This window comes from Anolis sagrei, chromosome 2 (genome assembly GCF_037176765.1).
Source record: "Anolis sagrei isolate rAnoSag1 chromosome 2, rAnoSag1.mat, whole genome shotgun sequence".
NCBI classification, from domain to species: domain Eukaryota; kingdom Metazoa; phylum Chordata; class Lepidosauria; order Squamata; family Dactyloidae; genus Anolis; species Anolis sagrei.
Window position 1 is genome coordinate 74,084,402 of NC_090022.1, and position 26,178 is coordinate 74,110,579.

Below are 26,178 nucleotides of genomic sequence, written 5' to 3' on the forward strand. Positions count from 1 at the left end.
TGATGTCTCAAACATCTGGAAGACACATGATTGAAAACTGCTGAATTGTGGAATATCACTAAGGGCTCTTCCACATTGCCCCATTATCCCACGATCTGATCCCAGATTATCTGTTTATCCCAGGTTATCTGGCAGTGGGGACTCATATATTCCTCATTTGGGATCATATCCTGAAATAAAGGGCAGTGTGGAAGGGCCTTAAGAAAGTCACTGGAGAGAATGTGTGAATGCTCCACCAGTACACATGCATTATGTATTCAGTGACTATGCTCACATCTATACAAAGAAAGTGGAGAAGTGTCTTCCACCTTTTTCAGCAATAATTTGTTACAGCATTAAAATGCCTAACAAAATGAGATAATTTGTTCATTGACAATAGCCTTTTTTCCCTCTTGATAAACATTGTGAGCCCTGTTTTAATGCAGAAGTTTTACTTGTCACCGCGGGGTTTAACTTCTGCTACAAATAATGGTTAATGTTACATTCAGAACTCTACCAAGCAGAGAGTATCAGTGCAAAACTCGTATTTCTGAACCCAGAAATAATTGGGCTATTGTTGGCAAATTTTGGTCACATTAGCCATGAAAGAAACATTTGTGTCACATATTTGGAAATGCCAGTCTGTGAATTATACTTGCTCAATAGACAGGAATATTATTATTTTATTATACTGTATAATAATAATAATAATAATAATAATAATAATAATAATAATAATAATAGTAAGTCGGTGACAGATCCCAAATTTAGACTCTGCAAGGAAGCAGATGAAACAATCGATCACATCCTCAGCTGCTGCAAGAAGATCACGCAGACAGACTACAAGCAGAGGCATAACACCGTTGCTCAGATGTGCCACAAATACCATCTGCCTGTGACAAAGAACTGATGGGATCACAAGTCTGAAAAAGTTACAGAAAATGAACTACTCTGGGACTTCCAAATTCAGACTGACAGAGTTTTGGAGCACAGTACTCCTGACCTCACAATTGTGTTAAAAAGCAAAGTAGAGATTGTCAGTGTTGCAATCCCAGGTGACAGCAGGATTGAAGAGAAACAACTGGAAAAGCTTACATGATACGAGGATTTAAAGATCGAACTGCAAAGACTCTGGTGCAAGCAGTCAAGGTGGTCCCAGTGGTGATCAGCACACTGGGTGCAGTGCCTAAAGACCTTGGCCTGCATTTAAACACAATCGGCGCTAACAAAATTACCATCTGCCAGCTGTAGAAGGCCACCTTACTGGGATCTGCACACATTATTCGCCGATACATCACACAGTCCTAGACACTTGAGAAGTGTCCGACGTGGGATCCAATACAACAGCCAGCAGAGTGATCTTGTCTGCTGTGGACTCATCTTGTTGTGTTTCTAATAATAATAATAATAATAATAATAATAATTCCACTTCTGTCTTCATTTACTCACAATTTCCAAGCTGCTGCGTCACACGGCTGTGACTGCTTTTGAGGCCCATTGTGAAACCATTGAATGTAAAGTCCTAGGCCCTCTTTGTTGGAGCTAGAAAAGTTACTGCAATCCTACTGTGGGAAAAGAAACATGCCAGTTACGTCAATGAATGCTAAACTTTTCAGATGTGTGGATGGGAAAACCCTCACTTCTGTAATCTTTCATTTAGATAGAAAATTCTGAGTCAGTTTAAGATAGAACATAAGAAAACATGAGAAAAGCAATGCTGGCTCAAACTGAAGGGTTGCCTGTACTGACGTGTTCTTCATATGGTGGCCAATCACTTATATGGGGGAAGTGCAGGAGCAGGATGAATTCCATATCACCACTCCCATATTGGAACTCCCAAGCAGAGCATAACACAGGAGCACAGTTTCTCTTTCTATATTGCCCCTCTCTACCCCAACTGACCCTGTTCAACACTTTTTCATGGCTCATAGATGGAGTCTCCCTGCATGTCTCTTACTCCTGGCTCTGGATAGTTGAATGGGTTGACAATTCTGTGCATAGTCTCTCTGGAAGAATGAGATGCCCTGGATCTACCTGCAGCTTAAAGAGATTAATAAACCTCCTCACACTTTCTGTCTTTCCTGCCTTCTCTCTCTGTGTCTTCATTCAATCTATGAGCTTTTTGAGCTAGTACTGCCCTTTAAAACTGTTCTTTTAGGTTATTTTAAGCACTAAAGTAATTAGTAATGATGCAGTATTTATGCACTGCCACTGTTGTACCTTATGCTTTACAGAGCTCAGTAAGCAATTAAAAAAGGCAAGTCCCTACTGCAACTTGCAGGCAAAATGCCCATCCCCATTGTGCCTGCGTTGAGGGTTGGGAATCGGCAGAAAGAAGATCACTGCAGTTGCTAAGCATTCAGACCCGTCATTATATCAAAATAACGAATATTTATTTGTGATGCAGGGAGATAATCAGAGATCCTCACTTTGCTAATGCTACCCCTCCCAACATGATAAGAAAGCACTGGGCTTTTAATTGTTGCATTTCACTCTGAGTTAAACAGCATGAAGCAATGTTTGCATAGAAATGGTCTTGCTGGCCCCTTGGTGATTAGCACTTCGTGTGCATTAGTTTATGGAATAGTCTCCATCTTTAGTATTTTTGCAAAGTGTTGCTTTCCATTTTCTTGTTACAGCTTCTGAGCCACTGAAGCTAGGAGTTGTCATCAGAATGCAGTAGAAAATAATGGTGTGAATGTGCGCATGCATGAGCATAGAAGCTCAATGTTCCCGTTAATGTGCAAGAATATAGCAACTGAAGGGATGGTATGATTCCAGCCCCACCTGTCACTGGGGCTCCCTGTTTTTATGATGTCAGCTAGAAGAGTTTGCAATAGTCATATAACAGTTGAGTTATTGAATATAGTTATGTTCAGATCTTTCGTTAAAGGGTTGTTTGAACCACAGGCTAGGGGAATAAAGGGATGTAGCAAATTTACCAATCTAGAGTTATATGGTCTGTTCGGATTCAGTAAATCCAAATTCCTTTCCTCTATTCAGATGCTCACTGAACTGCAACCCAGCAGCTAATCAAAAAATTTGCTTTGATCTCATTGCTGACAGTAACATGTGGTGTCTAAAAAGCAAAAGTATTGTGGCATGAGCTTTCATAGATAAGAGCCTGCTCTGCAACTGAGAATGTGGCTTTTTAGAGCCACTGACATTATCCCTGAAACTGTATCTGTCTTAATGTACTTTCTTTTTATTTTATTTACCTTCTAAGTTCAAAATGTAATGAGAAAGTATAATAAAATATAGCATTGACCTTTAACAGCAAATAGGCTCAGAAACCCTGCTAATCTCTGTATATGAAAGGAGAGAGGAGTTTCCAAGCTGGGAATCAAAGAATTGAGGATCTGCCCCCATATTCCCCATATGTTTTTAAAATATAAACATTTGGGTTATGGTTGAACCCTCCCTCACATTTGCCTCCCTTCCCTAAACAGAAGTCAGGCCTTTAAAAAAAAAGAGCTCCCAGTAATATTAACATGCGCACACAAACATATATCTACAATTATATCTAATTTCCATGTCAAAGTCCAGAGCAAGGGCTCTTCAAGAGAGGAGTGGTAGGGTTTTAATTCCTCATTAAACGCACTGTAACTCTCCCAAAATCCTTTGACATAGATTAGTTGTTTTGGGAGAAGCTTTCCTATTTATTTGAATATGGGAGAAGGATAGCATAAATGTTGTTTTGATTGTATCCTTTTTGCTCCCTTTTCCCTGTTATTTTTTCTTGAAATAGAATAAAAGAACATTCAGGGGATGCTGTGGAAATGCTGTGCAACATCTTCTCTTTTTGGGATGGATGAGATTTCCTTGTACTCACTCAAATATGTATAAAGATTTTTGTGGGAGGCCATCTGCTAGAGAATGTTAATCTTCGTAAATACTGTAGATTTATTCAGTTCTCAAATATAAGGTGCTGCTGACAAGAGTGTGTTAATGCATGTTCTTGTTCACGTGTTCACCTGCACGTACAAGTCAGTCTGAAACCTTTAAATTTCAGGCTTAAAATTTAAAATGATATTAAGAGGCAGATAATATTCCATTATAGATTAGAGCATAAGTCAGAAAAAGAGCTTATAGATAAGCCTAAAAAACCTAAAGGCACTTAATTCCACTCTGATCTTGGAATCAAAGCAGGATTAGCTTTGATTAGTTATTGGATGGAAACCACCAATGAATACCAGGTGATGTAAGCTATATTTTAGACAAAGAAACTGGCAGAACCACCCCAGAGTATTCCTCACATAAGAAAACCTTATGAAATGCATGGGGTCGCTATAGATTGACAGGCAACTTGAAGACACATATATTTGTCAATTCAAAGTTGTTATGTAAATCTGTAATAGGGAATACTTGGCTAAGAAGAGTCATGGAGGTTGAGAGATGACATGAGAACTATGCTTCAATATTTGAAAGGATGTCATATTGAGCAAGGGGTTAAGCTTGTTTTATGATACTCTAGAGACCAGAACATGGAGTAATGGATTCAAAAGGAAAATAGATTCCACCTTAATATTAGGAAAAACATCCTGAAGGTAAGAGCTGTTCTGCAGTGAAATACACTGCATCCTCAGAATCTGGTGGAGTGTCTTCCTCTGGAGCGACTGGAGGTTTTTTAGGAGAGTCGGGATAGCGATCTTTTAGGAGTGCTTTGATTTGTCTTCTTGCATGGTAGAAGGGGGTTGGACTGGATGGCTCTATGATTCTATTTTTTCATGTTCTGAGGCTTTCTGTTGGAAAGCTGGAGCAATCCCAAGGACCTTAACTAATGGTGAAATACATCATCATAATCTTAAAAAATGTAGGAAGGAAACAAGGGAAGAGTGTAGGAAGAAAGAGGAGCAGACCAACTTTAAGTCAGAGACTTAGTGATGATTGCCCAGTTTTCTTCAAAAGTTGTCTGTTTATAAACTTTGCTTGATGGAAAAGGTTATTCCCAGGACAAATCAAAGGCTAGGTGATGTAGCACCCTTAACTCTTGGTATCCTGTCAAAATTTAAGGGTCATTTACTACATTAGCCCTTTGTGACTGGAGGAGAAAAAAGTACAATGTGCCAATCTTGGGAGGAATGTCTATTGGTGTTTTACAATAGCTAATATTATGGTTAGTAATGCTGGCACTTCACCAATTGAAGCATGTTTCCCAATTCTCTGAATTGGTCTATGAGGATTGATCTGAGTAGATTGGTCTGAATCAGGCATTCCAGCTTCCAGCTTCCGTGCTCTATATAGCCAAAGGATTGTTTTTTGAGATTTCCTTAAATTACAGGGCAGCAAGTATAAATTGCAACCTTCTTCTCCCTGTTATCATTCCATTTGAGTTATCTTGTCACAGAAGTTGGCATTTTTAGTGCATAATTCTAGTGCAATTGCGTAGTCACTTTGATCTGTTGTTTTATAACAGTAATTTCCCTAAAGAGCCAAAGAGGGAATAATAGCTGGGTTAGCCTGGCCAAGATGGCATATTTGATTGATCTCCTTCATTTGTAGAGTACTCCAAAATATTGAGAAAACTCCAAAATTAGATGGCTTTGGTTTAAAAAAAATCTTAGACTATTCATCACTGGACTCTTCAGATATGTCTGTGTTCTAGGGAATCGTTGATTAATTGTGGTAATAAGGATCTCCACTCAGATGTGGAAGAAAAGTCTGAAGCTGCACAGTACATAAAATGTTATTGTGGAATGTGAAAAACATAAATTAGGGGAAACTACAAATTGTGAAACAAGAAAATAGAATATATAATCATAGCAATATAAGTACATCTGAATAAACAATATGTTCCTGGGCATTACTTCTTTACAGAATATTTAGAACAAGAGGTAGAAATAGTTTGGAAAGATTAGAGTTAAGATTTCTATAGTAGAAGGAAAATCAGTTCAACATGCTTCAATGAACTCTGAATACAAAACTAGTAACCTCTGAAGATACCAGCCATGGATGCAGGCTGCTGGAACATGGTCATACAGCCTGAAAAACTCACAGCAACCCAAAACTAGTAATATGTGCATGTAGGAAATGAAAGATAAATCATATTAGATTATCATTGTATACTTGCTGTTTCTCAAGTCACTCCTAAAAACATTTTGGATCTTCGGCCAATGATGAATTTTACTCAGGAAGGGATTCTGGGTACAGCTGCTATTTGTCTTGCCTGTTACAGACAGGCACCAACAGTTTATTTATAATAGTTTAGTTTAGTTTAGTTATAATAGGATCAGCTAAAATAAAACCCTGCCCTTTCCCAGCTAAAGCTTTGTTGCATTTGCTTATTTCAAATATACTGCTGTATCTGATACCTGCAGTGGTTCCCAACCATTGGGTTTTCAGGTGTTTTGGACTTCAACTCCCACAAATCTTTAACAGTTGGTAAGATGGCTGGGATTTCTGGGAGAGGAAGTCCAAAATACCTGGAGGCCCATAGGTGTTTTGGACTGCTGAAAGCAACCAGGGGCTGCAATGCAAAGTAAATTAAACATAATTTTTAAAAATCCATCAACATGACAAGAATCTTAGTTTATGCTCTATATTGTAGAAATCAAATCCATTTCAATTCTAACAAAAATAGACATACAAACAAACAGAGAAAATAAAATGATAGCTCACAAACTCACAACATTCAAAAAGTATTTCTGTCTTCAAGAAATGAACATGAGGACTTCATTAATCTTCCATGCAAGCAAAGTGATGGTCATGATTTTAGCAAGTATGCAGTGAGCAATGCTAGATATTGAAGCTGGGTACAGAAAAGGCAGAAGCGGTAGAGTTCTTCTTGTAAGCATAATGGAATAATTGAAAATCTTATAAGAAAACATTTGATTGTGTAGCTCATTAAAATTATGGATTTTTTCTGGGCAAAATTGGCATGAAACAATATTTAATTGTCCCTATGCATAACATGAATTCAAGACAAGAGGGAACAATCAGAATATGGAAAACAGAATGGTTTCCTATTGGCAAAGGGATCAGACAGTGATGCATTTTATCACCCTTTTTGTTAAAATGACACACAGTATATGTCATATGGAAAGCAGACTTAAATTCTGATGTAGGAAAAAATGAGGAAGAAATGTAGCCAGTTTTTTAAAAAAACACACACACATTGCTCTGTGTTTGCAATTTCCTGAGCAGAGCATGTAATGACCAAGTCTCTCATTCATAGGATCGCCATAGGATTGACAAGTAATAACAGTAACAAAGCATCTCATTTCTCTCTGATTTAAGCACTTGGATCAAGAGCCTTTTATGCTTTTCCCTTTTCAAAAAGATGATGAGACTAATTTACCTACTATAATAAAATATAGTAACATGTAAATGGACTCTAAGCATTTAAAATGGGTTCCTATTCTGAAATTTGGAATTAGATTGTAACAAAGTCTATGGTAGATGAGACCAAATGCACGCTAGATCAAGCTTCTCTGGTACTGCATCATATCCCCACAGTTGCCAACCAGTTCGTGCCTATTGGAAGCCCACAAATAACACTTGCAACAGCGCCTTCATGTTTGTGTTCCCTAGCAACTGGTACTACTGTTTACGATGGAGGAAACGTATAGTTTCCTGACTAGCAGTTATTGAAAGTCTTATCCTTCATGAATTTCTAATCCAGTTTTAAAACCATTCAGCCTAGTGGGCATTGCTGCATTGTGCAATAACAAATGCCACAATTATGCACAGTGTAAAGGTCCTCCTGTAATCTGTCCTAAATCTGCCACCCTTCGGATGCAATAGACGATCTTAAAAATCAGTGCAGACAATGACAATTTGTTACACCCAGCCATAGTAACCCACTCTTTGTATTGTGGGCTTGGCACCGAGTCCCTTGGGAAGATGGTAGCAGGGTATAAATAAAGATTATTATTATTATTATTATTATTATTATTATTATTCTCCTGGATGAATCAATATATATTAAAGGCGATGTGTCTGCTTCCAGGGGTTTCCAGTTCGCATGAAAAATACCTTGGTCATTGTTTCCTTTAGAGGGTCAGTTTCTGTAACACATCCTTCGTTGTGGCATTCTTGCTAAACCACGCTACTGCAAATCCCCTGGTTTAGCATGGTTATAATTTGCTTAAAGATGCCTGTTTGTAATAATCCAATTAAGCAGCCTAGCTTCAGGATAACACATTTGGATGGTGCTGCCATTGTTACTAGCCCAACAGATTTCTCTCATGTGATTGATCTGACACTGTTTCCCCCAAAAATATAATAATTTGTATTTAGCTCCAGAACTGCAAGCTTTTGCACAGTGGTGAAAAGGGACTAGGGTTGAAATGGTATTGAGAAAGAATGGCTGAAAGTTGGTTACAAGAAAAGAATGTAAGGTCACTGGACTATTGTGCACGTGGAGGCTCACTGCAGAGTGCAACAGCTTTCCTGCTGGGAAGGGCCAATTCTGACAGCATGGAGGAGAGCAATACAAACACTCAGATCCTTTACAGCATGCTGAGCAAAGCAGTACATCTGTGATGACAAAGGATTATTTAATGTGGTGGATGGATATAAATATTTAGACTCAATAAATAGCAGTTAGGAAAGAGAATAAAACACAACATATGTGAATTTTTCTCAAACTGCAGCATACAATGGGATATATTCAAAGACCCAAAAAACATTTGGCTTTGGCAGAGGTAAGGCTCTCATAAATTCACGAATCCACCAAAAGCCATAGAATCATATGTTATAGTTTGAGAGGACTGGAGAAGAAACTATTTACCTGCATTCAGTTCACTTGGTCTTAAACTAAACAAACCACAAACGCTGCTGAGTGGGGGATGGTCTCTGCCTGAAGCATCATGGAAGCATGAACATATTGATCCTCTTGTAAATCTGTTGACTTTCAATTCCATGGACCTCTGGCAAGGTGTGGAAGTCATATGTTGATGTCATTTTCATTCCTACTTGCATGACCATGATTCCAGAAAGGGATGCTAAGAGATTACTGCCCAACTAGTTGACAGTTGTGCTTTGAGGTATGAGGGTTCGATTGGTTCTTACTTGCTGTTTAATATCTACATGAAGACACTGGGGTAGATCACATATAGATTTTATCTGAGGTCCTACAGTATGCAGATGACACCCAGCATCACCATTCCCTATCATTAGATACAGATGAGGTTTCGGTATAGTAAAGGAGAGTGCACTGAGATTCAGTGAGGACTAAAAAGGTATATTGGCCACTGGCTTATCCACTCATCTGACCTAGTGCTGTTAATAGATATCAAGTGAGTTCTGTGAGTCAGAGCACCTTTTATCAGCTTCAGCAGTTGCAACTTTATCTAAATGGGGACACCTTGGCCTTGATTATCTGTGGTTTAGTAACTTCACATTTAGACTACCAAGTATGTGGGCTGGTCTTAAAAATAGTTCAGAAACTTCAGTAAGTCTGGGAAGGAAAACACAAATTCTCACTGAAACAGAACATTTTGATCACAAACCTTAAATCGTTTGGTATGAGATTATTTTGGAAGACCAGCTTCTCCCACATGTACCAACCTGAAACTTAAGATCCTCAACCTTGAGTGTCCATGCTGGGTGAAGTGAGGTGGGATCGACAAGGGAGAGGACCTTTTTGATAGTAGCACTGAACATGTTGGAGAGTGTTCCCAGAAAGTCTGCCTGGTGTTGTTTTTATGGTCTTTTTGCTGTCTGTCAGACAGAAACCTTTCTATTTGCTCGGGCCTTTAAAATGTAGCATAATCTGTTGCTCTCCATAATCCATGGTGTCAAAAGCCTTTCATCTTTAATTGTTTTTGCACTTTTAAACACATCTCTCTCTGTCCTGAAAGCCTCCTAGAGAATTCTAGTTATGAGTTGGCTATTCAAAAGTTGTGAAGTAAATAAAATAATCCTCTCAGAAAGCGGCTATTAGACACTAAACACCATTGTGTGGATGCTGGCTGTTTAAAGAGACAAAATAAAAATGGCTTCTGGCCGTGAAAGAGAGACACAACATCCCGGTCTCCTACCTGAGTACCTGTGCAAAAATAGCCAAGAAAATAATGCTCCTTATTTACAGTAATTTATTTTCTGTGATGTGATATGCATTTGCTGTACTCTCAGTTGTTATGCTTTGTTATTCCCATCACCGTTATGCTTTTCCTGTGAAAATACTGAATCCTAGCTCAACAGGCAGTGGCTGTCTTTCTTAGACTTTCAGGATTGAATCATCTTGCCATTGTGTGCTAGCTTTTTAAGTCCTCAGCTTGGCTCCTTTCACTTAGCCACTGACTGCTGGAAAGATCCAAACAGAATGACAGGATTGGCAAAAGAATCCTGGTATCATTTGACCAGCATGGCCAGATACGATTCTGCTTCTATGGTCACACTTCATTCTAAAATAAAAAGGGATCTCTGTGGACGCCAAAACTCCCATCTTGCTATCCTCTTTTAGGATGAAAAGAACGGACATGGTGGGCCTTGCCAGGAAAAAGAAAGGCACGTCAGCTGGGAGTGGCACTTTCCTTTGCCCTCTGAAAAGTGGTCAGACATTTTCAGGCAATGGTGAGGTCTGATGCCAAGCCTCCCTTGAAGGGTGTGATCCCTAAGCCCCTCTTGTGACCACTTAAAGTTTGCTTGTGTGGTGCATGCAGTCTGAAAGAATTACATTGAAGGGGCCGTGCCAATCTTTTGGCAACTTATTTTAGGGATGCACGCTCCTCATGGGTAGATTGCCTGCATGGTGTGTCCTGCACTCCCCCCCCCCCCCCGCTTGACTTTTCTTTCTCTTGCTCTGCAAGTGAAAGAAGGAAGAAATGTGCCCAAAGCGGTAAAAGATTTTTCTAGCATCAAAAGTAGGATTTGCCTTCTTTTGATCTTTTGTGCCTCGGGCAGCCCTGCTGATTTTCTCCTCCTCTCTCCCCAAAGACCTCCCTCTTCCTTCCCAGAAAGGAGGTTTTGGGTGTTTTGACTATAAATGGCAGCCAGCCATAAATTGTTTCTGCACAGGCGCTCTCTTCTTTCCTCCCCATTCCCCCCTCCTGCCTCTGGTTTGTTGCCATAGTGATGAATACTTTCCTTTTTCCTGAGAGCGGCATTGTATTAACGGAACTGTGCAGCCGTGATTAACTTAAAATGATGACAGCGTTTGAGTGGGCTACAGATCTGAGCATATCTATCTGTGGCAAAGATACATAGGCACCTTTAGCCCAAACATCGCATATCTCTTCTGAAAGAGAGAAAGAGATGATAGACTATCACAATTGTGAAAAAATAGAACAATGTTGCTAACAAAACATACTTTAAAGCTTTTAATTATTATTATTTTCATTTTTGTTGCTCCTTCCTTCCAAAGGGAATGTGAAATTCAAAGCCTGTGGCTCCAAAATGCATGGTAGAAGTCAGTTGTCCTGCATTTGGAAAACAAGCTTGTGGACCAGGCTGTGGTGCAGCTAGTTAGTAGCCAGCTGAATTAAATCACTACTGACTGAGAAGTCATGAGTTTGAAGCCAGCCCAGTTCAGGATGAGCCCTCGACCATTAATAGTTTAGCTTGCTGTCGACCTATGCAGCCCGAAAGACAGTTGCATCTGCCAAGTAGGAAATTTAGGCGGGGAGGCTAATTTAACTAATTTACGATGCCATAAAACCTTCCAGCAGTGTGCAGAAGAATGAGGAAGTACTCAATCAGAGGACCGGTGGCACAAGTGGATGGTGAAGCAGCAGGTCCGCCTGTGGCCAGAACCGAGCATACCCTTAGGAAACCAGAAATTCTGAATGTTAAATTGTCTCTGTGTCTGTCTAGATATGTTGTATGTCTAAATGGCATTGGATGTTTGTCATGTATATGTGCATTGTAATCCACCCTGCATCCCCTGTGGGGTGAGAAGGGCGGAATATAAATACTTGAATAAAATAATTATCAAATAAGGCTCTAATCCTCTGCCCTTTAAAAAAACCCAAATCCCCACTGGACACAAATTGACTTGTTCCCGGAGAGCACGTATGGGGTTGGCCTACACATCAACTGACATTTGTCACATTTCACAAAACAGCTTCTCCTTTCTAAAGTAATGAGATGTTTTAGTACTTACTCTATCTCAGTGTACAATGACATTGGATACATCTATATAGATCGTTCCTAGTCTCGTTACGCACAAAACGTGTGCATTTGTCTCTGATTTCACTCAATGTCCTGTACAGAGGAAGTGTATTCGAGAAACTTTATCTGGGATAGATTGTTCTACTTCTCTAAGTAGCGTGAGCCCATCTCTGTATCAGGTTGCTTAGCCATTAGCTTTTGCTTATTTCCAAATGTGTGTTCATTAGATTTGGTTGCGTGTTCTCTCAGACAAGTATAGCTAGTATATGGCTGAGAGAATGTTGTCCTAGGGGGAAATGCCAGTGCAGCCATTTAATTTCATTCTTCCAAATGACATTTTAGCCTGAGCTGAGCCACTCTACTAAGCTTTACCACCACTCTTTTCTCTCTGCAGCTACCTGAATGATTTGGAGAGGATAGCCAGAGTGGATTACATTCCCACCCAGCAAGATGTGCTGAGGACCAGAGTGAAGACTACAGGCATTGTAGAGACTCACTTTACCTTCAAGGACTTACATTTCAAGTAAGTACATAAGCTGCATGGCATAACTTTGCCAAGCTAATTGTCACTGCAGGGTAGATGGAACAAGGATTTCATCTATTAAAACATGTAGCACAGAGGCAGCCAGCAATGGATATAACTTACCACACCACCGCTGCTACAGGTTGGAGGACTGTAACTTAAAGAAGTACTAATCTGTCTTTCTTTTCCTTTATTGATGTATGAAAAAGGATGAATGTTAGCCGAGATAAAAGATGACTACTCTCCTCTCAGTGCAGCTGAAAGCTGCAGAGTTACACTGGTGCCGTCACTTTTTGGTTTTTAATTGTGTATTGATGGGCAAAGTTTGGGGCAACCCAAGCTTTTCACTGGTTGAAAAAAGCTTTCTTGAGAGATGGTAGGGTCTTTTTCTCCTCCCATGAATGCTAGTTTAGTAATCAAAAGTACTCTGATTCTCTTGAAAGGAGAGAAGATATGTCTGCCAATATGCACGTGGTAACAGTAAAGTCTCTGCCAGTTCCCATCCCTGCTCTACCCTGTGCATAGAACCCTTTTTCACAACAGTCAGGTGAAGCTTGTGGTAGAGACATTAGCTATCATTAAATCTGTCCACATGTGTTGCAATGGGCTGGAACTATTGAGGAGGAGTCTTTTCTGAAAAGTTGCTTTTCTGAATTGTTTGAGTGCAGGTGAAAAGAACTGAGCCTTGAAAGAAAGAAACATCAAGGGGAAAAGCAATATGAACCAAATGGTTCAGACATGAGAGTAGGAGGATGTAGTTTATGATGATGTCACAGGCACCATCCCCGGCAAAACAGCTGAATTAGTGACGGCTGCATAATCCTCTGGGAAAAGCATACAGACGAACATGTCTATGTGGTAAACTGAGAGAAATGTCAAGCCAATATGGGTGTCTGGCATTTGGCATTACACGTCGTTTGTGTCATACTCAACATTGCTACTCACTGTATGCATGTATTTCTAGCATTCTATAAAAAGACCTCAGAGTGATATATGTCAATATCAGCTCAAATGATATAAAATAGTTCCAAAAACAGTTACAACTGTAAAAGGTATTTTTAAACAGTTAAACGGATGCACCATCACCTCCCCATTTAAAGGATGGTCATTTTGATGCCATCAATATTGAGATACTTTTCAAAGCAGTGGAAAATCAAGTCATAGAATCATAGAATCGTAGAGTTGGAAGAGACCTCATGGGCCATCCAGTCCAACCCCCTGCCAACAAGCATTCAAAGCACCCCCGACAGATGGCCATCCAGCCTCCGATTAAAATTATTTATTTATTTATTTTAATAATAATTTTTATTGATTTATCACAATTGCTACATTTGTTATACATTTGTTGTTACTGTTACATTTTGTACAGCACACTCTTTAACATGTTGTTTTATTATTTTGCTTTATTATTTACAGTATTTCTATACCTCTTTTCTCACCCCTAGGGGGACTCAAAGCGGTTGACACATAACTGACAAAACTTCAGTGCCATACATTGGACACTGACGCGATGCCAAACCATAACAACCACAATAATAAAACCACAATTAAACATATATCATAATTAGACAGTACATAAGCAATCATTAAAACAATAAATAATAAAAACAGTCTCGCCAATCATATTGTCATTCTAGTCCATGTCCTTTAAACTCTACAAACATCTACTGTCCGAAGGCCTGGTCCCAAAGCCATGATTTTAATTTCTTTCTAAAAACCAGGAGGGAGGGAGCAGATCTTACCTCATTTGGGAGCCTCAAAGATGCGGGCTGGGAGGCGGGGGGGGGGGTGGGGTGGCTATGCTCGCCCGAGAAAGTTTTTCTCTTAGGGCAGTTCCTGTGCTGAACATCTCTGGCATTGAAAGTGTTGGCCTGGTGTGGGATTCCTGTGAGAGCATAGCCTTTCTGCTGGTGTACCGTGCGCCCAGCGCACCAGCAGACAGCCTATCCCAGCTGCTTGAGACTGTGTCGGAGTGGTCCCTGAGGTTCCCCAGACTTATCGTCTTGGGGGATTTCAACGTCCACGCTGATGCAGACTCTTGTTCATCAGCAGCTATGGACCTAGTGTCTACCATGGAGACACTAGGACTCTCCCTCTGTACTACTGGGCCCACGCATCGGGCGGGGCACACGTTAGATTTGATTTTCAGCGCAGGAATTCAAGAGACCCAAGCCTCCACAATAGAGGTTCCATGGTCGGATCACTGCGCCCTGAGAGTCCGGGTGGAGCATGCCTACCCACGCTGCAAGGGTGCCGAGCCAATTTGGGCTCGCCCAAGGAGACTTATGGAACCCAGTAGGTTCCGGAATGCTCTGAGGGATCTGTAGCCTGCCAGCGACTCGATCAATGTGCAGGTGGACACATGGAACATCAGGCTATCCAATGCACTCGACGAGATCGCCCCTAGACGCCCTCTCAGACCCCGCCGAAATCTGTCTCCTTGGTTCACCGAGGAACTTCGACTGATGAAGCGGGAAAAGAGACAGCTGGAGGGCGTGTGGTGAGAACTCCGTGACGGAGCATCAAGATCAGCTTACGAGGCATTCAGAGAATCCTATGAGCATGCTATCACTGAGGCAAAGTGAGTATATTATGCTTCTTTGATAGCGTCTGCTAGCTCACGCCCGGCAAAATTGTTCAAAATAATTCGATCTCTAACGACAGTTCCTACCATCCCAAAAAGTGGTGATCAGGCCCCTCCAGCCGAGGCTTTTCAGAGCTATTTTGCAGACAAGATCTCGCTACTTTGCTGGGACCTCCCCGCCACAATTGATACAGTGAGAGAACTTGAGACCCCGTGGCTACTTGCTGGGCCCATCCTCGACCGGTTCATCCCGCTGGATGCAGGGGCTGTCGATAGGCTCATAGCTGCAGCTAGACCGACCACTTGCTCCCTCGATCCGTGTCCCTCTTGGTTGGTGAAATCCTGCTTGGAGGAATTACGTGACCCTCTGTTGAAGATCATAAACAGCTCCTTTGAGCAAGGAGTCTTTCCAGAGGGTTTAAAAGAGGCGGTGGTCTCTCCTTTGCTAAAGAAACCAGATGTAGATCCCTCGGTTCCCTCCAGTTACCGCCCAGTTTCAAATCTCTCATTCCTGGGCAAGGTGATTGAGAGGGCAGCAGCGGAGCAGTTGCAGCAATTCCTAGACGACACAGCCGGACTAGATCCCTTCCAATCCGGCTTCCTTGCAGGGCACGGGACAGAGACTGTGCTGGTCTCCATCACGGATCACCTTCAATGCCAGCTTGACCAGGGTGGATCTCACAGCAGCATTTGAAACAGTCGACCACAATCTCTTGACCCACCGCCTTGCTGTTGCTGGAATCAGGGGGACAGCTTTAAACTGGTTGTCCTCCTTTCTTCACAACCGTGGTCAGCGAGTGGAGAGGGGAGGCCTGGTCTCTGAGAGGTCCCCTCTATCTTGTGGGGTTCCTCAGGGGGCCATTCTCTCCCCTCTGTTGTTTAACATCTATATGCGACCACTTGCTCAGCTGGTTCGAGGTTTTGGGCTTGAGTGTTATCAGTATGCCGATGACACTCAGCTGGTGCTGAAGATGGAAGGCCGACTGGACTCTGTACCCGATTGTTTCCATCAGTGCCTCGAGGCCGTTACTGGATGGCTGCGTGCCAGCAGGTTGAGGGTGAATCCAGCAAAGACGGAAATCCTATGGCTGGGTGGACCGGGCAGTGGGGACATCCATCTGCCCACCCTGGATGGCGAGGCGTTACGCCCGTCATCATTGGTAAAGAGTCTGGGAGTCCTTTTGGACCCTCTGCTGACAATGGAGGCCCAGGTCTCCGCCGTGAGCAGAACCGCCTTCTTTCACCTGCGGCAGGCTAGACGGCTGGCCCTCTACCTGTCCAGGGACGACCTAGCTACGGTGATCCAGGCCACGGTCGTCTCAAGACTGGACTACTGTAACGCCCTCTACATTGGCCTCCCTCTGTCGGTGATTCGGAAGCTCAAGTTGGTACAAAACGCAGCTGCTCGGCTTCTTGCGGGAATTCCGATGAGATGCCACATAACACCAATCTTACTACAGCTGCATTGGTTACCAATTGAGCACCGGATCACTTTCAAAGTGATGGTACTCACCTTTAAGGCCTTGCATGGTCTGGGGCCAATGTATCTGAGGGATCGTCTCACTCCCTACCAACCCCAAAGATCCCTCCGTTCTGAGGACCAAGATCTATTGGAGGTCCCCAGTGTCAAGACCTTGCGTCTAGCGGCAACCAGACGCAGAGCCTTCACAGCAGTGGCGCCATCAGTCTGGAATGCTCTGCCACCTGAGGTTCGTGCCCTGCGGGACTTACCAGCTTTCCGCAGGGCATGTAAGACATACCTGTTCCGACAGGCTTTTAATGTTTGATACTGTTGTTTTTAAATTGTTTTAAATTGCTTTTAAACTTTGTTAGATTTTAGCTATTCTTGTAAGCCGCTCCGAGCCCCAGGGGAGTGGCGGCATATAAGTTTAAATAATAAACAAACAAACAAACAAACAAATAAATAAATAAAGAAGAAGCCTCCATCACACTCCAGGGCAGAGAGTTCCATGGCTGAACAACTGTCACAGTTAGGAAGTTCTTCCTAATGTTCAGATGGAATCTCTTTTCTTGTAGTTTGAAGCCATTGTTTCACATCCTAGTGTCCAGGGTAGCAGAAAACAAGCTTGCTTCCTCCTCCCTATGACTTCCTCTCACATACTTATACATGGTTATCATGTCTCCTCTCAGCCTTCTCTTCTTCAGGCTAAACATGCCCAGCTTTTTAAGCTGCTCCTCACTTGTTCTCCAGACCCTTGATCATTTTAGTCGCCCTCCTCTGGACACATTCCAGCTTGTCATCATCTCTCTTCAATTGTGGTGCCCAGAACTGGACAAATTATTCCTGGTGTGGTCTAACCAAGGCAGAATAGAGGGGTAGCATGACTTCCCTGGACCTAGACACTATACTCCTGTTGATGCAGGCCAAAATACCATTGGCTTTTTTAGCTGCAGCATCACATTGTTGGCTCATGTTTAATTTATTGTCCACAAGGACTCCAAGATCTTTTTCACACGTACTGCTCTCAAGCCAAGCGCTCCCCATTCTGTATCTTTGCATTTCATTTTTTCTGCCTAAGCGGCATATCTTCCATTTGTCACTGTTGAACTTCATTTTGTTAGTTTTGGCCCATTTCTCTAATCTGTTAAGATCGTTTTGAATTCTGCTTCTGTCTTCTGGCATATTGGCCATCCCTCCCAATTTGATGTCGTCTGCAAACTTGATGCTCCTGCCTTCTAACATTTCATCTAAGTCATTAATAAAGATGTTGAACAGGACCGGTCCCAGGACGGAACCCTGTGGCACTCCGCTCGTCACTTCTTTCCAGGATGAAGAGGAAGAAGTGCCGAGCGGAGTGCCACAGGGTTCTGTAACAGTTATCTTTTCAATACTGCAGTGAACAAGTTACTAGCCAAACCTACAGTGGGAAACAAGAATGAGCTACTTTTTAAAAACTGCTTTCCCAATCCTACCATTTGTGTGTAGGGAACTACACAGTTAATCATAATGTGAAACACAGCAGTTTCGATTGTCTGCCAGCACAGCAAGAATTACACCAATTGCTGTTTCTTCCCTGTTGCAAACTGGGGAGATGGAACAGTTCAAAATACCCTGCATGTGGTCATTCTAAAAAGAGCTACTTTTCAACAAAGGAATTTGCTGACTTGTTAGAAAGGAATGATGCTTCTCAACACTATAAGAGAGCCGGATTTAACAACTTTTAACCAGACATTTATTGATGCTTTCACAGGGACCTGCTTTTTCTCTCGCTCTCTCTTCCTTGGCTTGCATAAAGGAAAGCTGTGGTGTTTTAAAAATTGTTTTGTAACCCTTCCCTGGGAATGTACTTGCCCCTGGGCTCAATTAGAAAAGAGAGCATGCTGGTCTACTATAACTGGAGCATAAGTTGAACGAAGCAACTTCTGGCATAAGACTGTCCAATTGAGATGATGCCAATGTAATCCTCTTGGCAGTTGTCACTCCTGAATGCAAAAAGAAATCATCACTGTGGAAACTCTTTGTAAAAGTTAGGATTATACTGCAAGAGGCCCAAAATGACAACATACTTACACACAAATAAAACAAACAATGCTACATCAAATTAAGAGTGACATAAGTGATAATCTTGGTTGTGCCTTGCGAAAAGAAAAGGAAAGTCAAGTCTCCGAGCTTACAAAACTTGGACTACCTGACAAGCTAAGGATGCAACCAGTAAATTATTTGTTTGTGTTTGTATATTATCCACTGTACTTAGTCTTTCTTCTGTTAAGCCAGCATAGTCCAAGAGGAACGATTATTGCCTCCATGACTATAGGACAAAAGAAGATGGAATGATTTACTATACTGTTTGCTGGCAAGTTTCCTGGCTTAGTAGGTGGTTCTGTTTATTTGTGCTGTACTCGTAATAAATGAGTATCATCCTGTTATTGAGGCATTGGGGGCTTCGGTGAGTTAGAATGCTTAAGAATAAAACATAACCACCACTGGAATACGGCAGCATACCTCAAGGGAGAAAACAGAATGCAAAGTATTAGGGCTACATACATGATACTAACTTCCGTTGGCAACAATACTGTATGGCTCAGCAGAGGAAAGTAGTTTTCAGTATGTGGATCTAGGCAAATCTGAATCATATATCACCACCCCTGAGCCGTGTACCATCACCCTATATATCTCTGAGCTATATACATGCCTCATGGGGAGTGGACAGAATCAAAGAAGCATCTGGCTATGCCTCTGTAGCCAGATGCAGTATGATTACAGTATTTCTGAGCTCTGCTAGTGTCCTCTGGAGGTGTCAGGGCATCTATTATAATTTTGTGTTTGACTAAAACAGCGTTTCTCAACCTGGGTGTTCGGACCCCTGGGAGAGTCGTAAGAGGGTGTCAGAGGTGTTGCCAAAGACCATGAGTATCACAGTATTTTCTGTTGGTCATGGGGGTTCTGTGTGGGAAGTTTGGCTCAATTCATTGGTGGGATTCAGAAAGCTCTTTGATTGTAGGTGAACTATAAATCTTAGCAACTACAACTCCCAAATATCAAGGTCTGTTTCCCCTAAACTTCACCAATGTTCACCTCTGGGCATATTGAGTATTTGTGTTACGTTTGGTCCAGATCCATCATTGTTTGAGTCCACTATGCTCTCTAGATGTAGGTGAACTACAACTCCAAAACTCAAGGTCAATGCCCACCAAACCATTCCAGTATTTTCTGTTGGTCATGGGAGTTCTGTGTGCCAAGTCTGGTTCAATTCCATCATTGGTGGGTTCAGAATGCTCTTTGATTTAGGCTAACTATAAATCCCAGTAACCGCAACTCCCGCAACTCCCAAATGACAAACTCAACCCCCCCAACCCCACCTGTATTCAAATTTGGGTTGTCTCAGGTATTTGTGCCAAACTTGGTCTGGTGAATGAAAATACACCCTGCATATTGATATTTACATTACGATGCATAACAGGAGGAAAATTACTGTTTTAAAGTCGCAACAAAAATAAATTTATAGTTGGGGGTCACCACCACATGAGGAACTGTATTAAAAGGGTCGCCACGTTAGGAAAGTTGAGAAACACTGGACTAAAGGGACATAACCAAAACTTTCCCAATCCTACCACCTCTCCATGATGCATGAAATTGCCATGTTGCAGAAGGGGGGCACCAGAGACTGTGTCATATATCAGTAATGAGAAAGAAAATATTTAACATCCACAGCATCCAGAAAAGACATGTGCAGACATAATAAAAATGCACATGTATATGCCACTAACAAGATGCAAGTAATTCTTTGCCAAGGAAAGATAACTTTAAAGCAGCCATGCACAACAAGGTAGCAAGAAGCAGACAACTTTGACGCCTAAAGCCCTCTAGTAACCTACACTTGGTTATCATGGGGCCATAATCATGCAAAAACACCCTGATTGGAGTGGTTTTGCATTATTGAGGGAAATTTAAAGTAAAAATAACTGAAATTTATTTTAAATTCCTAGTGGTTTGGGGAGCTGAAGAAATTGAACTTTCCATACATCTGCTTTGGGGTCAATTCAGTGGCCAGCGAACTTCACAAGAGTGTGATCTGTATAATTAGAAATGTGACTGATTTTGATCCAGTTAAGGACCCTTGCCTGGTTGCTGTGAATGTGGATGGATTAATAAGCACAAGATTTGAGTTGTCACATTAGTTGTCTTTAAATGAGTAGGTTCTCCTGGGGAACTTTCAAGCAAGCAAACATTTTCATAATGTATGATCTTTTAACCAAATTCAGGTCACTGGTAGCTGCATTTACCCAGAGAGAGTGGAAGACAGATAAAGTCATTTGAATTGGGTCATTCTTCCTCTAGACCTTAAGAAAGGAAATGAATAGCATGGAAATGAATACGACATGGGAAACTAGAAGGTTGCACAACAATAATTTGGAACATTTTTTTAAAAATCCAACAGTGTTAGAAATCTAAATGTCTGGAACAATGATATATACTGGAAAGAAGGTATGGGGTTGACAGTTACGTATATCAGTCAGGGACATCTGAATAGTACTGTCAAAGAGAGGAATCTCTGTGGAATTGATATATGGCTTTCAATTGTTTCTCACTTTTGATGATCCTATCACATGGTTTTCTTGGCATGACCTTCAGGGTGGGCTTGCCTTTTGTATTCCATATTGTTTTAGCTGTTCTGTTTTAAATTATATTGTAAGCTGCTTTGAGTTCCCATTTCAGAAAAATGTAGGATATGAATAGCACCCCTTAGTAAACAAATAAAATATTAAGCAGAGTCATTATTCCACAACTGTTGTAATGTTGCTAGCGTAGGCTTGGACAAATTGTACTCAAGAAAAAAATAGCCAATTGTGCCCTGCCAAACCTTTCAGTTTTGTTAAAAAACATTTCGTGGGTTTGCAGCATAGTACTTGGATGCCAATAAAACCCAAAGGCAGTTTTTGTACAGAAAAATAATAATTGTGGGATGTGGATGCCAGGTTTTGCTGAGGTGAGGGGACCCCATCAGCTCCCAAGAGCATGGCAAGAGTTAGATTTATAATGACTTCTTTTTAATAATATTTTATTGCAATACGATATATTGTAATATAAATATACAATATAAATAATACATAATATAATAAAACTTTAATTTTTATCCCACCCTTTCTCCCAAGGGAACTCAGGGCAACTTCCAAAGTATGGCACACATGGTTTGAACAGATGTTGCACTGTTAGGTTATCAGTATTAAAATTGTGAAAAAGTTGTTAAACATAATTTTGAAGCATCTTAAAATTTAATTTAAAGTAATGCCCATGTTGAGTGTCATGAAACTATCAACCTCTACATTGTAAGAATGAGTCTGTGATTTTCGCTTGACTTGCAAAAGAGTCCATGAAACAGAAAAAGTTAAGAACTCCTGGTGTAAAGCATTATTATGACTTCTAATCGTGTGCCAGCAGTAGCAGCCTTTTGGTGAGAGTCTTGTTCACTCTTCCTGTTGGGCTAATGGACAAGGGCAGATCAACCAGACAAAGAACTACCAATCCGAGTCTGTGAATCCTACCATCAGAAGAATGCCACCCAAAAAAACCCAACTGTGGAAGACCACGCAATAGTTAGCCCCTCAGTCTCCCAACACAGAAGAGTCAAATAGCAGTGCAGGGGAAAGGGAACAAAGTTAATTTTAAAACAGGCAACAGGGAATTCCAATAGGTATAAAGGATTTAAAATGCAACTGTTCCAAACTAGAAATGTTAATGTGATGTGCACATGTGCTGCACTCCTCCTGACAACTTGACTGCCAGGCCCTTTTTGTGGCCTGATGATGTCATCTGCTCTTATTAATGGGGAAAAAAACAAGACAAAGAATCAAGCTTTGTAGTGCAGATTGGCTAGAAAAAGAAAGTATACGGATGATGACAAAGCATTGATGCAGTCTGTGATTTAACACGTTTGGCTGCTACTTTTCATTCTGAACAGAGCTGCCTCTTACATTGTACTTTTGAGTGAAGTGAAGTTGATTTCTACATTCAGATGAGAGTGATGTGTAATTTACAAAAATGAGAGGGTGCCGTTTTTCCTTTAGAAAAAGCTCTTTTCTGGTTGTTTTCAGTTGTTACTTCCATTGCTACAGAAAGGCAGTTGCAGGAAACTGAGTTAAATTTTATATTTTTGCAAACAACCAGAGAGTGCAACAAGTACAAATTAAAGGAAACAAAAACAGTGACACATACTACAGAGTCTTTACCAACAATTATGAGGTACACAAAAACAGATTGTTGCACCTTAGCACTAAAACACCTTTTCACTCAGCACCACACCAGAATCCAGTTATCTAGTAATAGCATGTTTATTGAAGCAAGTATATAAAAAGGGAAAGGGGGCAAATGTAAAAGAGACAGTCAACATATAAAATGCAATACACAAAATAAGCCAGAGTTCAGTGGTAGTAATCCAAAAATGCCAGGGCAAACCAAAAACCAGGAATGCAAGAATACAGAAATAATCCAAATGGGGTTTCCTAACTCAGTGTTGGGGTCATGAAAAAATTGACCGTGGTAAATGATTTCTGAACACCACCCATTCACAGAAATCTGTTTGCAACAATGTTGTAGTATTTACAGTGGAATGTAAGAAGATTCTTCACCTGTACACCACAAAAAGGAAAATCAGCATATTTATCAAGCCTTGCACATTGCTGGTTTTATACCTATTTTATATGCCAATATACCTGGGATCATGCAAAAGTTTCTTGGATGGAAAGGCATCACACATGGGAAAGGTTTAAGAAACACTGCACTACAGCTGGGTTAAGTGCCCCTCTCCAGTTTTTTGTGACAGTGAATATTTGAGATATAGTTCATACACGTAGCCACAATTTTCCCATTTCCATGCTCCCCTTCATGATGTTTCAGGACGTTCTTGGTGACTCACCACCACTTGCAAGTCAATACAATCCCATCTCATGTACATGTGGGAGAACATGGATATGGATGGCAGACGGGCATATTTTAACAGAATTGCCTTTTGTTCATTTCTCTGCTGCTCTTGTCACATTGATGGTACATTCAGCAATTTTTCAATTCCCTATTCTGTTGTACCAGGTGCACAGAAAAACAGAGCCTATTATAAAGCTAGTGTTAGCTGTCTGTCAGATTCAAATTTTCTTTAGATAACTGGAGAGTCTCTATGCCACTACATCACTGTTCCTTTCCTCCTATCACTGTGGATAGATATCAGGGTAAGAGGAATGCTTTGAGAGCCAGAGCATAGGCTGCCCTAGAGCACAGCATTTGCTGTAACAAAAAGCCTCTGCTCTCAGTGTATTGGATTTTCAGTAACATGGTTCTTTCTGGGTCATTGTTCTCCAGAGGGCAGAGTGCCTTTAAGCCAAATACAATGCTCCCAATCATTTGTCTTAGCACAGTTGTGCCTGGAACGCAATTTATATAATTTCCAATACAGTTGGTGTCACTTTTTCTCTAGCTGCTGCTAATCACTGCATGGTTGTTCATAGAGGAGACAGGCAATGCATTTAGAAATGTGTCCTCTTTGTCCATGACATACATTCCCCAGCCCGTGTAAGTCAACAAGCTAAACGTTGTTGCTTGTATAAACATGTAGTAGTACTAGGTAGGTGAATGGAATCTGTTGGGTCAGACACAAGTGCAGTGATGCAAATTCATCATTCAAGGAAGAGCTTGTCTCTGCCTCTTTGCAATGTGAACAATATTCACAACATAATGGCAAAATTCAATGCCTCACATATATAAAATAAATCACATATCAAATCAACAACATATGACTGTAGACTGAAACCATTAAAACTATAAAACAAAAAATCAACAAACACAGGCACAACATAAAATATTTAGACCTTGCATCATTTGTGAGGTTGTCTTCAACTTCTTCCATGTTTCTATCATGCACCAAATGCTTTCTTGAATAGCCAAGTTTTAAATTGTTTCCTAAATGCTAGGAGGGAGGGGAGGGAACCAATCTAATCTCACTAAGGAGAGAGTTCCACAGCCAAGGCCACCACTGAGAAGGCCCTGTCTCTCATCCCAGCCAATAGCACCTGCAAAGGTAGCGGGACCAAGAGCAGGATCTCCCCAGCCGATCTTAGTGTTCTACTTGGCTTATAAAGGGAGATGTGTTTAGACAGGTAAGTTGGACCAGAACCATTTAGGGATTTATAGGCTAAAGTCAGCACTTCGAATTCTGTTCAGTAGCAGACTGGCAGCCAGCGGAGCTGACGCAACAGGAGGTATTATGTTCCCTGTATCCCACTCCAGAAAGTAACCCATTGGACTACTTGAAGCTTCTGAACAGTCCTCAAAGGCAACCCCATATAGAATGTGTTGTAATAGTCTATTCAAGTTGTGAAGAGAGAATGGACCACTGTAGCCAAGTCTAGCTTCTAAAAGTACAGGTGCAGCTGGCACACATGTTTTAATTGTGCAAATGCTCCCCTGGCCACTGCTGAAACCTGAGGTCCCAGGCTTAGCAATATCTTCAGGAGAACTCCCAAGCTTCAAACTTGTGTCTTCAGGGAGAGCGTAGCTCCATCCAGCACCGGCTGTAACCCTATACCCTGTTTGGCCTTACGACTGACCAGGAGTACCTCAGTCTTGTCTGGATTCAGTTTCAATTTGCTCGCTCTCATCCAGACCACCACAGTTGCCAAGCACTGGTTCAGGACCTGAACAGCCTCCTTAGCAGCAGGTGGAAAGGAGTAATAGAGTTGAGCACGCCGATGACATTGAACTCCAAAACACCAGATGATCTCTCCCAGCAGCTCATGCAGGTGTTAAATAACATGGGGGACAGTACTGAACCCTGCAGGACCCCACAGGATAATGGCTGCAGAGCCAAGCAGGTATCCCCCAACAACACCTTCTGGGAGCGGTTCTCCAGTAAGGACTGGAGCCACTGCAAAACAGTGCCTCTGAGCCCCATTCCTGCAAGGTGTCCCAGAAGGACACCGTGGTCTACCTTATGTATTCATAACATAAGGTCTTCCAACTCCATAACAGAAAGGTTACTTTTCCTCTCAATTTATCCAGGGCTAACTTTCATTTTTGCAGATGAACACTCTTTCATTCACACCATTAAAAGTTTTCACTAACAAGTGAGGATTTCTCTTACATCATTTTAAATTATTAGTTTTGTTATTGTGTGCCTTTATTTTGCCCCGTAAGACATTTTCGGGTTGTAACCACATCATTTACTCCATAGATAAAATGTGCCCAAGGTCCAAGAAGATTGCTGGGCCCTGATGTTGTAATGCAAGGGATGGGCCAATGCCACAAAATGGAGCTTGATCATTTGATCATTGGAACCATTGGAATCACTTTAAAGTTTGTAGGAGTTCAGCAAGATTCAGGACTTTTGGAGGAACAAGTGAACTTCCTAAGTCTCTTCTGTGTCTTTCTGTGGAAGATGGTGTAGAAAACTGTCAGTATAGATAAGCCACAATGAAAATATTAACAGCTCATATAGAGGTATTTGGATGAGAGGGTTGATTATTGGTTTTCAGATTAGATGTAAATAGATGCAATTTTACAGTAGTTTCCTGAAACAACTAAATGTTGATT

The 26,178-nt window shown here is 41.3% G+C and overlaps 1 protein-coding gene across 1 annotated transcript in view; it reads left to right on the top strand.

Moving 5' to 3' along the window:
* GNAI2 (G protein subunit alpha i2) overlaps positions 1-26,178 on the top strand; it is a 182,608-nt gene that overhangs the window by 144,242 nt on the left and 12,188 nt on the right. Inside the window, exon 5 of the mRNA XM_060765750.2 lies at positions 12,428-12,556. Within this exon, the coding sequence (XP_060621733.1) occupies positions 12,428-12,556 (129 nt within the window). The remainder of the gene's footprint in view (positions 1-12,427; positions 12,557-26,178) is intronic.